At 38.3% G+C, this 14,852-nt stretch overlaps 1 protein-coding gene across 2 annotated transcripts; it reads left to right on the top strand.

Moving 5' to 3' along the window:
• Nucleotides 1–1,259: 1,259 nt before the first annotated feature.
• LOC103534668 (transmembrane protein 68-like) lies at nt 1,260–11,045 on the top strand. Of its 2 annotated transcripts, none has more exons than XM_008500648.2 (6): nt 1,260–1,587; nt 3,094–3,258; nt 5,729–5,922; nt 8,602–8,662; nt 9,045–9,184; nt 10,941–11,045. In XM_008500648.2, the coding sequence occupies exons 1-6, from the start codon at nt 1,260–1,262 to the stop codon at nt 11,043–11,045; spliced, it is 993 nt and encodes a 330-aa protein (XP_008498870.2). The 2 variants fall into 2 exon arrangements, with proteins under 2 accessions (XP_008498870.2, XP_030301387.1); XM_030445527.1 differs by having other exon boundaries at nt 8,602–8,689; nt 9,024–9,184.
• The last annotated feature ends 3,807 nt before the right edge of the window (nt 11,046–14,852 follow it).

The raw sequence follows: 14,852 nt of genomic DNA, 5'->3' as shown, positions 1-14,852 counted from the left end.
ACTCATCAGCAAGGCTTGCCATGAGGCTTGCTTGCCTTACTGCATATTAAGGCTCTAGTGCTTTTTCATGGCTGCTTTTTGCTTTTGCTGTTTTCTATAAACCTTGCTGTCCATAATTCTGAACAGAGCTGTGCTTTACACCAGTCCACCCCTACCAAGGGCTTCAAAGAAACAAAAAAAAGTGGAGTGCGTAGTATATAACAGGTATATAACAGGTTTGTTCATATAAGTATGCAGCTGAAGACATGAAGTCAGAAAAGTCTGGACTTGCTCTACCTTATGATCTTGCACTGACTGTGGCAATTGTGATTTGTTTCCTGTAGGTACTTGTTCTGTTGTTGGAGCAGAAAATCTTATTCCTTAAACAAGTAGTAACCTGATTGAGCCATATAAAAGATGCATTCAGTTATGGATTACTGGACCTGCTTGCAATGTTTAAATCTCTGCCTAATGCTCAAGACTCTTAAAATCAGCCAGAGACGTTGGAATGCTCCTGCATTCCAGAGAAACCACTACCTGCTGTCAGGCAGGCCAGGTCAGCTGTAGGAACAGACCAGCTAGGGAGCTGTGTGTGGCAAATGTATCACTAGGGCCATGGAGACTTTGCCAGGGCTAGAAAAATCAGAAAAAAGGGTGTTTGCACAATTGTGTGGATAAAGGGCGAAGAGCTGCTTTTCCCAGTGGTACCGGCAGTAGAAAACACTGACATCTCCAGGCCTCAGGAAGGAGCCACAGCTGCTCAGGTTTTGCTTGAAGCTCTTCAGCTTCTCCCTCTGTGTTTTTTTCCCCTTGCTGCCAGCCACTGCTAAACTGGGATGGACCAGAAGCCCAGACTGGGCTCCCTGCAGAAGACTGGGAGAGCCCAGCCCCCTGGTAGCAGTCTTCTTGGCTAATGCTGCTGAAAATACTTGCTACTTACCCTCTTCTGAGCTTCTGAAAAGTAAGCCATCCTTACAGAGACAAATCATCTGATCGGCCATGTTACATGTGTCCTGAGGCTTCCTTGGACTCCAGCCCTTGTCCTTTCAGCCCCTATTATCTGGATATATATAAAAAGGCATGTAAATACATGGGAAAATGTCACTGCTCTTCTCAGGCAGCACTGGGTGGCACGTGCCAGCAGCTGTTATGACAGAGAGAGACAAAATGTTTGACTGTGAATCAGGTATATCTACAGAAAAGTTTTTTCCTGTATTGAGAAGCTTCAATGATTTGACAAATTAGAGCTGAATTTTTTTTTTTCCTCCTCCTTGCAGAATATGATAGGTAGAAAAGAATACTGTGCTTCAGGACAGATACCGATGACCAACCTGAGCTGCCTTGCCTACATACTAGAAGAATGGACTGTTCTGGAGTACCTGAAGAAATACTTCCTTCATGTGATCATTATCTCACTGACAATTTGTGCAATATTAGTTTTTTTTATAGTTCCTTTAACAATCCTCTTTTTCATTTACCTCAGTAATATTTTGCTTCTAATGTATCAGAGGAACAGTGAGGTAAAAGCAGATCCCTTGAGTGACGTTTGGGATAGTGCAAGGAAAACTATAGCAAACTTTTGGGATATATATGCACGAGTATGGCATGGTAAGTATGACATGACTTGCTTGGGGGGTTGAATTACAATAACTATTAAGTGCACATAAGTTTTAATTTTTTTTTATTTCTTCCAAGTTGATGTACAAAAATTACATTTGCTATACTTTACATGGCATCTAACCCAATTTTTTTTGCCTAAAAGACCAATTGCAATATAAAATAAGCAGAATAAGGGGCAGAAATTGGTATATATAAGGTAAATTTCTCCTAGGTGGCTACGCAGGTACACTTTTCAGAGTGAAATGCAGTGTTGTTTGTTTTAGTGATGTAATTGTGAGATACATGTCTGATTTATTTTTTATTTTAGTAGCTGCTTAAAACTCACTTAATAAATGACCAAAACACAACTAGCCAGAAATGTTATTAGTGTAGTATTAGTGGGCAAAAGCTACTTTCTGTTATAATTGAAAACAATTTTAAGATCTGTATGGACAAAGAAATAATTAGATAACACATTTAAGTTTGTACTGTAGCAGAATTTTAAAGTAACCTTATTTTTCAGTTTCATTAAACTCAGCCTTCAGATACTTTCAGAACACTCTATTCCTTAAGAAAATCCTCAGCTGTGTTCTAGGCTCTTGCTCTTCCCTCATATGTAGTTAAAGGCTATCAGCAAGACTTTGCTGCCCAAAGGATGAAGGCTAACAGGTTATCTATGTTCTCATCTTCACATTTTTTTTCCCTTAATCTTTGAACATCCCACAGTATGAAACATTCCGCACATCTGCCTAGGACTCTGCCTGCTCCATCCCCATCCTCTCTGACAGGTCATGATAGGAGCTGTCTCAGAGATGGAAATGAAGGCAGACAAGGTGGAACAGAGATTTTTGTTGTTAGAAGCTGTGACTTTTCTGAGCCTTTGTGTACATTAATCTTCTAGTCTGGCTCCACCTAAAATCCAAATCAAACTTAGAAAGAGCCAGGACAGGGATTTAAACAAGTCCATGTCTGTCAGGAAATGCCCTTCCACTGTGAAGTGAATACATTTAGCTCTTGTGGAAAGAACCTCTTTTTGGGATTGTTATAGATTCTGGTTTGGATTTAAACATCTCAACCATCTCATTCTGTCTGACAAAGAATAGAGATTCATACTGCCATTAATTCAGGAAAGACTGCTTCTTTGCTCATTTGCCTCTCATTCTGCCAATGGGTTCCCACTAGTATAGTATTTTTTAAAAACTTTTTTCCTAAATTTACTTTGGACTTGGAAAAGATCCTAATGGGAAATAATTAATTTAGTCCTCTAACAGGGGAAAATGTCAGATTTAGGTCTGATCCAGTAATTAAACTGACCAACAAGTAGGTCCATTGATAGCTAGTGGTATTTGAGGAGTTTGCTATTGACCAAAAATTCAATCCAGAACTCAAATCTTTTAAAAGCTTTCACAAAGGATTTCACAACTCTCCAGAAGTCATTTAAGAAAGGGTTGTAAAGAATTTTCTTTTAACTACCAAGTGTTTTACAGCTATTATTGTCATTTCCATCCCAAACAGGTTATGAGCTGCATGGTGTGAAAAACCTACCAGAAGGACCAGCCATTCTTGTGTATTACCATGGAGCTATTCCTGTAGACTACCTTTACTTTTTGTCTAGGCTGTTTCTCTGGAAGAAAAGACTTTGTCTGTCAGTAGCTGATCATTTTGTCTTTCGTTTGCCAGGTAAAAACATATCCTCTTGTATTAAAATATCCTGGATGCACTCAACCTATCACTGCTTTTGGTGAAATTTACATTCATTACACTTTCAAGACATCCTTTAAACTGAAAGACTGGTTTTAGACTTTTAAAGTAAAAGCTGGTAGATGCAGAAGGGCAAACAGCATAGAATACCCTGTCTTTTAGGTGAAAGTTCAAAAATATTGGTAGGCTCTCCAGAGACAACAAATAGACATTATATAATCCCTTTGAGATGAAATATCATGCCTTAGTAGAAAGTGCAGGGTAGGACTATATTAATCACCCAGTCCTGGATGGTCATCTATTGTCCATAAGTGCAGAAGAGCTCAGTAAATGGTAGGATATCAGTTACTTACTTGTTCTCTACATTGGGTAGCCATTATAGGATGGGATATGACATAAAATCTACCTTTTGATAAAAGGAGAGATTATTTACAGACAACTTTCACCATTTACATAAAAAATTCTAAGAGGAAAGGAAGCTATGTACAAGTAGAAAGACATTCTTCAGAAAAGGAAGTTGTGTCCATACACTGGAAACAAACAGCACAGACTCAAGCAAGTTAGATTCATGAACATATTAAAGCATCCCTGGAAAGATGATGAGGAAGAATTTGCTAGAAGCATACATAGTAAATATTTTGTAGTACTAAACCCAAGAGATGATTAATGGTCATCAAGAGCTTATTGGCTTTTAAGAGGATCTCGAAAGGAAGATAGAGGTTAGCAGAATTTTGTGAAGGAGACTCCTTTTTTGAGTCCCTTTAATGAGAAGGGACTGTTTCAAATTGAAGCCTTCATGGCACAGATTTTTATTACAAATGCATAGTAAACTACTGTAAGGATCAAGCAGCTCTCTCAGCTGTGCAATTTCCAGACTACTGATGTGTACATAACATATTGCTTGAATTATGTTCATACTAGAGGAACAGAAGGTGGCAAATATGGTGTCAACCTATAAGCAGGCTACCAAAAAAGGCATCTGGTAAAAAAGACCACAAGTAATGGAGATTATGTCTCCCTGTTTTCTGCATTAGTAGAAAATGTGGCTAAAAGTAATTGAAACTTCTTCCTGACCTTCTCTTGCCCTACCTTACTAACTTGGTTTTTGCAGAGAAATGATGCACTTCTCAGACTGGTTCTTTAAAGCATATACTGATCCTCAGTCTGCTGGATTAGCTACAGTTATGGGAGAAGTCTTTTTTTTTTTTTTCTTTTATGATTGAGTAATTGGCTAAAAGGTAAATGAAGGGTAGAAATAAATACTTCGTTTTCACAAAGCCACATAATTCACCAGGTATACCAATGATGACCAGTGCTGACACCTATATTGTTCAAAATAGTCATCATCTAGATCAGGAGTGAAGTGGAAAAGCTTTATACTGGCCTTTTCTTTTTGGGGCAGTGAAAGTCCACACACAGAATAGAATTGTCTACTGATCCTAAATAACAAAGGGACTAAAAAAAGCCAACATCTGTCTTTAACAGAAAGAGCTACCAAACATGATGCCTTGAATATGATTAAATACACTTCAATTAGAGGATGCAGCACTGTGTATACCACTGGCTTCCAAAGTTCCTGTTGCAGACCTTTGTCAAGGCTGCAGTCCCAGACACCAGTTCTTGTTGTTTACAATTGTTAATATAAACGATTTGTTTTCAAACCATGGTGTTGGAACAGTGAATCTGAAAGTTGGGGAAGCTCTTATTTGCTGAAGCTGAAGCTGCATGAGTTCCCAAGTGATAGATTTAAAATGTGGAGACAATATAAGAAAGTATAGACTGCTTCCATGCTTTTAAGTCTTTCTTTTGGAGAAATCCCAGGTATGGAAACAAAGGAAGAAGAATCACTGAGCTGTTGATGCAGTGCTGAAATTGCCCTGCTAACTTCTGTCATTCACACATCTTAGAGTTGTACAGCAGTCCAATTTGAACCATGTAGTTTGCAATTTAACCACAAAATAGCTCTAAGAATAACAACTCAAAACCTGAAAGTTTAGAATGTTAAACAACAGAACACTAAAAGTAGTTGCTTACCAGGTATTTATTTTTGCAGTAGTTTTTATTGTATTGGAAATGTATATTCTCTATATTAAAATTTTTAAAAAGAAGGAGGGAGGAATAGATGTTTATTTTCAGATTTCTAGTTATGATGCACAAGTTTTGGTTGCATGGCTGGTGTTTGGGTAATTATGTAAAACAGCATGTGGAGGTTTTGGTTTTCTAAGATGCTTTGGATAAGCTATCTTCATAACATTTGGGAAAAAAAAAATCACATTTGTCATTTTGCCAGTATTTACTCTGTAGGTGTTTTGCTTCCTTCGTACAAGCATGCCTAAGTCTAAATATATAGCTATTAGCTTTTAATCTATCAGCAATCTTATTCCTACATGCAAGCAGTATTTGTGATACACTGTTATAATAATATGGATTTGCTACTTATTTATTGCAGGACTTAAATTATTACTGGAGGTGACGGGTGTTATACCAGGTACAAGGGAGGAGTGCCTAGGTGCACTGAAGAATGGATACTTGGTGTCCATCTCACCAGGTGGAGTTAGAGAAGCTCTGTTCAGTGATGAAAGTTATCAGCTAATCTGGGGAAATCGAAAAGGCTTTGCTCAGGTTGCTCTAGAAGCAAAAGTGGTGAGTATGGTTTGACACCAATATCAGGTTATGCTTACTGCACATATGCTTTGTAATAAAACACAGCTTAGGAGTCTTTGTTTGAACATCTCTCAGACAGAATAAAAGGCTTGGAGTTTCTTTTCCTTTTTCCATCACTTGGAGTAGGGAGCAAGGATTTTCTGGAACTGTATAGCTTTTTCTTGCCTGTTGCAAGGCATCCATCTCTGTAGTTCCATGCCTGCAGTTCCATCATGCAGGAGTCCAATTTCTTGTCTTGACTGTATGTCAGGAATCTTTACTGTTGTCTTCCACATTGCCCTAAGGTTTTGTTCTTTTTTTCAACCTACTAGGCTTCTATCTTTATCTTACTTCTACATACCCAGTCATTTTCTTATGGCTCTTGAATGTATTATCCTTATCTTTCTTCTTATTTATTTTGGGAGGATCCAGGATTTTGTTCTTACCCTTTTTCTGCCTGTTTACCCAATGGATAAAGGAATTTTAATCCGGGAATTCCATTACCACATCTATGTCTTGTTATGTTGCCTTTTAAAAGTCATGTTCTATGTGCTTCTGCTCCCTCTCCTGCTCTGTTTCTCAGAAGTGTGGGCTGGTAAATCTTAGTCACAATACTTCATAGATTGTGTGGGCCTGTATACCACACTACTAGGAAAGTACCTGAATGGGAATAGGATAAACCCAATCAAGTTCATACGGGCATTCTGAAGTCCCTTATGGTCTTTTTTTCTTATGTATTAATTTAATAATATACTCAAAGAATCAGAAAGAGGTGTCAGTTTAACAACTTCAGTGATTTCTAATCATTTTTCTTCCATATCTTTCTTTTAAGCTACTTCAGACTTTTGAACAATCTTTTGCTAGATGTTTTCACTTCAGGTGGAACCTTATAGTGTAGGTCTGCAATGTAATAAGATGCTTAGGTTTTTTTGGTTTGGTTTGGTGGGGTTTTTTTGTTTGTTTTTGTTTGGTGTTTTTTTTAATAAAAATTAATAAAATTTATAAATTAATAAAAATTTATAAATTAATAAAAATTAAATTAAGAACTCCAAGATCCCTTAATGTAGAATGCATGCCACCCTGGTCAAAACACATCACAGAAATCCTTACTAGCACCCTTCATCCTTCCAGACTTCCATAATGTAAAAGCACATGGAAATAGCTAAATAATAGTACTTAAATTTGTTAACAATTTGTGTTAACAGGGTTTGTGGGCCTTTTTATTTAGTTAACTGGTTATTCATTGAGGATAAATTTCTTGCAATGTGAAAGGTTCTTGTGGTCATTTGTATAACATTCGGTAAAACAGATGCTAGGTAGGATTATCTGTTACCTGGAAGGCAGAGAGAGTATTTTCTTCTTTGACACCTACTAGCCTCATCCACTGCTACTGGATCTTGTACCATTTATTATTGAACTCATTCAGTTTTGTGGCTTTTTTAAATAATCAGGAAGTCTGACTGGATCCCAGTATCATGGGCATCACTGTAATTAGCTTGGTGGCTCCACTGAATTTTTGGTTATTTTTGATATTTCTATGGAAATCTGTGATCAGACACACCTTAGGTAACTAAGAACTTAAAAAAGCAAAACATAAAAGTACTGTGCTTGTAACAGTAGAGGGGCCATTATTAACCTCATAGAGCATTTCTTATATAAAGTTAGGCCCGTAGTAGTAACTGGATTCCAATTAATCCAGCAACTCTGGGCAAATAATTCCAGCAATGTGCTCAAGATATGGTTTAAAAAAAAATAAAAGTGACAGTAGACTGTGAAAGGAGTCATTGTGTGTATGGATGAAGTCACTTATTTTGTTTATAAATGATGAAATCTTAGGCTGTAGGACATGACTGTTTCAAGTTCAGGTGTCTCAGCTGCCTTTCTTTTTAGTCACAATAGTGAAGTGAACCTGTTCTGTCACTGCCTAAGGATCTGCCCTCCAGAAGGTTTGTAGTCCAGGTCAATGAGGACGTAAAATTGCCTTTTTTGTCCAAGGGATCCAGAGTTTATTTCCATTGGGGTGTTATCCAAGCATTGGTGCCTCAGTAAGATCTTTCTTTGAGAAGCAGATGAGATGAACTAAAGATGAATGTCTGGTTGCTTTCTGCAAGACTTCAAAGACTGAATACTTCTCTATTCACTGCACATGATGTAAGCTTTAGACAGAGAATCTGCAGAACATCATTTTCATGTTCCAGTCAGGGATACTGCAATAAATATATAACATGAGAATTACTTTTTTTAGAATCTAGCTTGGCTTTATTAATGTACAGTCTGAACGAAGGGTTTAAGGCTTTAATGCAATATCATTTTCCTTATGGATGGTAACTTTAAAACAGAAATGTATGTAGGAGTTGAGAAATAAAATTTAATTTTAATTCTTACATATATTTATTCTTTTTTGTTCTTCTCTATTCTATATTCTATTCTATTGTATATATTCTATATTCTATTCTCTATATATTCTATATTCTTCCATAAATTCTATATTCCTCTTTATAATACTTATTCTTCTAATATTTAATGCTTTTTCCTTTGTTACAAGATTGTCTTCTGCTTTTCTGATAATTATCCACTTTATGCAAGTCATCTTCTTAGCTACATTAAAAGGCACTAAAACATTAATTCAAATCTGGTATAACATTTCCACCTTTTTGTGTCTTTTTTGTGATACTTTAGCCCATCATTCCAATGTATACTCAAAATGTCCGGGAAGGATATAGGATGTTTAAAGAAAGAAGTAAGAACTTTAAAATATATTTTAATTATTTGGACTATTTTCTCCACTTTTCTCTCGGTGTTCTCTTAGATTCTGCTTTTCAGACTTCTATTGACTTACTTTTTATTCTCTAAACTGCTTGCTGTGGATCAGAGATATATCAAATGCAGGAACTGGTTGGTTACTGGTTGGTGCTGTGGGATTTGGTTCTTTAATGCAGTCTTACTTCAGTTATCTCTTGAGTCTGCTGAGCTTTGTTTCAGTGGACAGACACCTAAACGCTGTGATTTCTTCTGGACTTGACAAAGCATGCATTTTAAGTAGTCGTCCATAGGAATCAGATTTGAAGTTTGAACTGTGTTTTCTGTGACTATTATCTGACTTTTTCCTCCCTTAATTCCAGGATTATTTAGACAGTTATATGAAAGTACTCGATTGCCATTTACTCCTCCGTACGGAGGCCTTCCGGTTAAGTTTCGGACGTACATCGGGGAGCCAATTCCTTATGATCCAAATATAACTACAGAGGAATTAGTTGAAAAGGTGAGTTAGCTCTCCCTGCAATACTGAGCTGCACACTTTGCCCTCTATTAAATATGCATGTGAAACTAGTTGGGTTTTTTTTTATATATAGCCGAATAAAGAAAAATACAGTTTTCCTAGCTTGTTAAAGCAAAGGGAAGTTGAGCTCCAGATTATTTAGTGTGTGGATACCTACAAGTAAATAGTGGCATCATAGTAGTTGATTGGGATGCCCCCATCCTTGCAGAATGTTTGAGTTCTCTCTTCTTGGGATGCTGATATTGTTTCTTCCTTGCTTTGATAACTTTGATAGCTGAAGTGATGTAAACTATGTTTTCAGTTCAGTTTTCAGTAACTAGGAAAATAAATTTCACTGTCAGGATCTTTTCTGAATAACATAGGGGTCTAGAGACAAAGTTCCAAAAGAGGTTCAGTCTCATTGTAAAAAGAAAAATGTAAAAAAAATAATTTGCATCCAAAATATACCTACAGGTTGGTGAAACCAGTGGTGCCTGGGATCATAAAATCGTTTATAAATCCAGGGTTTAGGCATTTTTCAAAACAATAATCTGTGCATAAAATGCAATTTAAAAAAAAAATTCATAAAAGGTTGAAAGAGAGTTTTATGCAAAAAATCTAGTATGGCCTAGGCATACGCAGATCAAAACTCTTGCTAGGAATCTGATGTAAAAAATACCTTGCTGCCCTCATAGATTATTTTTATTTTTTTTTTAAGGATTGTTCTAGGCTTCACAGCAGTGAAACCAGAAAGACAGGTTTGGTCTGTTACAAGGGAACTGCCCCAGCAAGCTGTGGAGCTTGGTTTTAGCAGATTTAGGAGGCTGGAAGTAATATCAGTGCTAAGACTGCCCTTGCAGTTATCCATATTCTTGTCTTATGGGTGAACAGTATTTTTTGTACCAGCAAAACTGAAAGAGAAATTTCCCATGGCATTTATTTGCTTTAGTAAGTCAAGGCATTGATCACCCACTTCTGCAGGTCAGTAGGAGTATGGTTATATCTTCTCTGGGTCATATTAGTTAAACAAAAAAACTTAAATGGGCTTGAAAGTGAGTAGTGGCCTGGCTGACCTCAATTTTATCCTGCCCTGGAAAATGATATTCAAATATCCAGTGATATTCAAACATCACTCTGGGGTAGACCACTGGAGTACATAGCTATCATTATTTCAATTTTAAATACATGAGATAAAACTAAGGGAGAGAAATACAGATAATTTTATGCATTCTCTTTACAAACCTGCTTTTAAGTCTCATGTACAGTAAAAAGGAAGAGAAACTAGATACGAAGTCTCTTATTGTGTGCATACTGTACATGATACATGATTTCCAAGAATTCATCTTGGGAAGGACAGATGGAGGTCCCTATATGCTCCAAAATCCTGGTACCAGCAAGATCAGCTCTGAGATCAGATGAGGTTGATCAGGCCTTATCCAGCACTTACGATGAAAACCTTCAGGGATGGAGACTGCACAAGCTCAATATTTGCATGTGTTACACTTTGACTTAGTAATGCCCAGCCTTGATAAACCTCAATACTTCCAGCCTATCCAAACTGTAATCAATGTTTTTAGTCCATTTCTTTCCATGGAAAGTTTTATTAGGACAACTAGGTAATTTGATAACTTTTTTCTTAAAGTAGATCTAAAGAGTGAATTTCCCAATACCTCTTGAACTTTGAAGAAGCAGCCACTGACTATACTGTCCTTCCTTGCATAAGCAGGTCTGTAAAGGCAACTTTCTCTTCTCTTTTCAGACAAAGACTGCTGTCCAGGCTCTCATAAGCAAGCACCAAAGAATCCCAGGCAGCATATGGAAGGCTTTACTGGAGCGATTTGATAAACGCTGTAAAAGTGATTAGAATGCTTATGTTTATTTCATTGTTTTTACAGCCTACAGTAAAAAACCAATGTCCTATGGCAATGATGACTAGTAATTGGCATTCAACCAGTTTAATTCAGCAACTGGTGTTCAACAAGTTTCTACAGATTTGACAGAAGAAAACAATTAACCTCTTGAATTGAGCAATGCAACAGCTAAACTTCCCCCCCAGGAAATCACGTAGCCAGGATTTGCCTGGTTCCTAAAACAAGTATGCACATACATCTGACAGCCTCAGAAGTTTTATTGAGGTGGGTGGTTTTATGTTTTGAGCTGTTCACAGTCCACAGTGTTGGAGCAGAACCTCAGAGCTGGTGTTGTCCCAACAGAGCCCACCTCTCAGTGGGGACCTACCCCGTCGGACCCCATGCAAGACAGTGTCAGAAGAAAAACTGTCTTGCTTTAGCTGATGATCTACTTAGATCAGGCCATTTTTCTGGGAGACTATACCAAGAGAAATAATCTCATTAAACCAGACACCAGACTCCTGCAAACACATCAGCTTAGTAGTTTGGTACCCTAGAAACTAGGAATGCTACACCCAAGACTTTGCCCCACAGAAAAAGACACTCAAGGAGAGAAAAAAAGCTTTAATTAAGTGTAGCACTATGCAAGTACATGTAGAAAGTGGTTTCCAGGCTGAGCCAGTGAATTCATGGACTATTACACCATACAGTACTGGTTTAGGGGATGAGGCTGCCCCCAGCCTCAGAATCCCTGCATCCTAGTGTGTCTGCAGTACATGTGCTGTACTCACCCTGATACCTGGATGAGCAGGGAGCAGGCTGGGGGGAAGATTCCTTAGGTAATGCAGCCCTGAGGCTTATTGCAACTGGTCCACTGCCCAAAAATACAGTATTGTAACACCGCTGTCCCCATATGGATCAAACCTTAATGCCTGTTTGGGCAGGTGGACAGAGGCAGTGTTGTGCCTAATAAAACTTGCAGAATACTGCAACTTGCTACAAAGCAGAATGTGTTTTTCCAAGCTGTGGGATGTTGTTAACTGGTGGGAGTGGGAGAACTTTGTGTAATCTATCCAATTTGCCATTAAATGTAACAAAGCTTGTTAACTTCAAACACCAAGAAAAGTAATTTTTGTGCTTTGTTCTTCCTCCTTGTACTTTTAATACCCATATTTCTTTCCCTCAACATCCTAAGATTTTGTGAAGCATCCAAGGAACTATTTACAACATTCACCCATTTTCACTACAAAGCTAAATGTACTGTTTGGATTAAAATAAATCCATTTTCTTCCCATGCTGCTTCTCCACAAATATTTCTTGCACATCTGGAGAAGGGAGCAGGATAGACAGGTGAGTTATTTCCCTGGAGCAAAAAGACACGAGTCCTGTCCTGAAGAAAAAGTCTCAGATCTGTTCTAGGAGATAGGAATGTTTACTTAACACCTTAACTATAATTGCTGTACACTGGTGGAAAGCTTTTTCTTCCACTGGAGACTCAACATGCATAGGAGATGATAAACTAAGGCAAATCAAGATGCTGATATGCCTGGACATGAACAGAGATTCAAATCATGCAATCTTACATAGGTTTATGTACATAAACCTTACATAGGTTTATGTAAGACTCCAGCAATTTAAGCTAAAATTTAAAGCCTGAGCTTAAGCTGAGAAAAGGAACTAAAAGAATGGGCTATCAGATCCTCAAGTAGAGCATTCTCTTAGAAGAAGCAAGAGGAATGGAGAGTAACTGGAGTCTGAAAGCATTCATTGTATTGCAGAAACTATGCAGAAGGCCCAGACATCATCCTTCTCTGAATACCCTTGTTTCCAGGTACCTTAGCATAATCAATTAACACACTTTAGTCATCTGAATTTGCACAGCCTTTGAAACTCCGTGCTCCCTGGATGCCTGATGCTTGGGGCTGTGCTGCAGCTCTGAACAGGGTACCAGCCTTGGATAGGGAAAATTTAATCAGAGTATTCATAAACTTTCAAAGCAGGGATTTGAGCCTCAATCTCCTGCATCTCAGGCAGCTCTTAACAGTTTGCTAACAAAGTTCAAGTTTTTCCTGAGCTATTTTACAGACCAGACAGCATACCTGTATATCTGTGCACAACTGAAGAGAGAGGGAGTAAAACCTAATTTCTATTAGTTGTCTTCTGCCACAGTTGTCTTAGGAGTATTTTCTGGGGTCTCAAGGTGATAGACAAAACTATTATTGAGATGTGAGTGGTTCTGAATGATGTGCATTACACTGATTTTTCTAATACAAAAAAAAAAAAAATTTTCCAGAATTATTATAACACTGCTCTAATAAAAAGGAATGGCTATAATGTTTAGAGGTCCATTCTAAATTTTAACTCTTTCTAGAGCTGTATTATAGAAACTAGAAAGTATTACAGAAACTAGCATTTCTTTCCATACAAATAGCATTGTAATTACAGGTCAGATCACTCCCTAACTACACATATTTTTTAGCCTCTGTCATATGATGAAAAAGGAATGAAAAGCACAAAATGCAATGACCTGGGCCTGCCTCAAAAGGTAAGCAGCATTTTTCCTTTATGCTCTTTGGGGGATAGTTTGCCTATTGAACAGTACAGCCAGTCAGGAAAGTGTGACTGGCAAACCTGGAGGCACCTGCAGCCAGCTGTGGCTAAACTGTTCCCACCTGGAAGTTATTGTAGAATCATAAAAGGATTTGGTTGGAAAAGCCCTTTAAGACCAAGTCCAACCATTAGCACTGCCAGGTGCACCACTAAACCATATCCCCAAAATCCACACCTAGATACCAGTATCTCTAGGGATGATGACACTGCCGCTTCCCTGGGCACCCTTGTTCCACTGCCTGACAACCCTTTTGGTGAAGAAGTTCCTTTCAGTATCCAGTCTAAACCTTCCCTGGCACAACTTGAGGTCATTTCCTCTTCTCCTGTTTCTTGTTACTGGGGAGAAGAGACCAACCCCACCTCTCTAGAACCTCCTTGCATGTAGAGAGTGATAAGGTTTTCCTTTAACCTACTTTCTCCAGACTAAACCCCCAGTTCTATCAGGTTTCTCTCATAGGATTTATTCTCCAGCCCCTTCACCACCTTCCTTGCCCTTCTCTGAACTCTCTCCAGCACCCCAATGTCCTTCATGTAGCGAGGGGCACAGCACTGAACACAGTACTCGAGGTGCAACCTCGTCAGTGCTGAGTACAGAGGGATCATTTCCCCTTTTCCTGCTGGCCACACTGTTCCTGGTGCAAGCCAGGATGCTGTTGGCCTTTTTGGCCACCTGGGCACACTGCCGGCTACACTCAGTGGCGCCGCAGCTCCATCATCCGCTGTCCCTGACACCCCCCATTCTTCCTCAGATCCCTTTTTAAGATTTTTTTTTCTTTTACATCTCTTCAGATTCCACACAGCAGGCACACACCCTCAGCCACAGCCCTGCAGGGTGGTGCTGCCCTTCTTCCTTCCCTTTTTCCTTTCCTTTCCTTTTTCCTTTCCTTTCCTTTTTCCTTTCCCTTCCTTTCCTTTCCTTTTTCCTTTCCTTTCCTTTTCCTTTCCTTTCCTTTTTCCTTTCCCTTCCTTTCCTTTCCTTTCCTTCCTTTCCTTTCCTTTCCTTTCCTTTCCTTTCCTTTCCTTTCCTTTCCTTTCCTTTCCTTTCCTTTCCTTTTTCCTTCCTTCCTTTTTCCTTTCCTTTCCTTTTCCTTTCCTTTTTCCTTTCCTTTTTCCTTTCCTTTTCTTTTCCTTTTTCCTTTTCCTTTTTCCTTTTTCCTTTCCTTTCCTTTCCTTTCCTTTCCTTTCCTTTCCTTTCCTTTCCTTTCCTTTCC

This window comes from Calypte anna, chromosome 2, assembly GCF_003957555.1.
Source record: "Calypte anna isolate BGI_N300 chromosome 2, bCalAnn1_v1.p, whole genome shotgun sequence".
NCBI lineage: Eukaryota > Metazoa > Chordata > Aves > Apodiformes > Trochilidae > Calypte > Calypte anna.
Note: the sequence above shows the minus strand (reverse complement) of the source record. Positions and strands in the feature narration are given on the sequence as shown.

Bases quoted from the DNA above. Each gene is read 5' to 3' on its own strand.
- LOC103534668 (XM_030445527.1), top strand. From the start codon at position 1,260: ATGATAGGTAGAAAAGAATACTGTGCTTCAGGACAGATACCGATGACC. The intron at 5,923-8,601 runs GTGAGTATGGTT...GTGATACTTTAG, and splicing joins TTGCTCTAGAAGCAAAAGTG to CCCATCATTCCAATGTATAC. The intron at 9,185-10,940 runs GTGAGTTAGCTC...TTCTCTTTTCAG, and splicing joins CAGAGGAATTAGTTGAAAAG to ACAAAGACTGCTGTCCAGGC.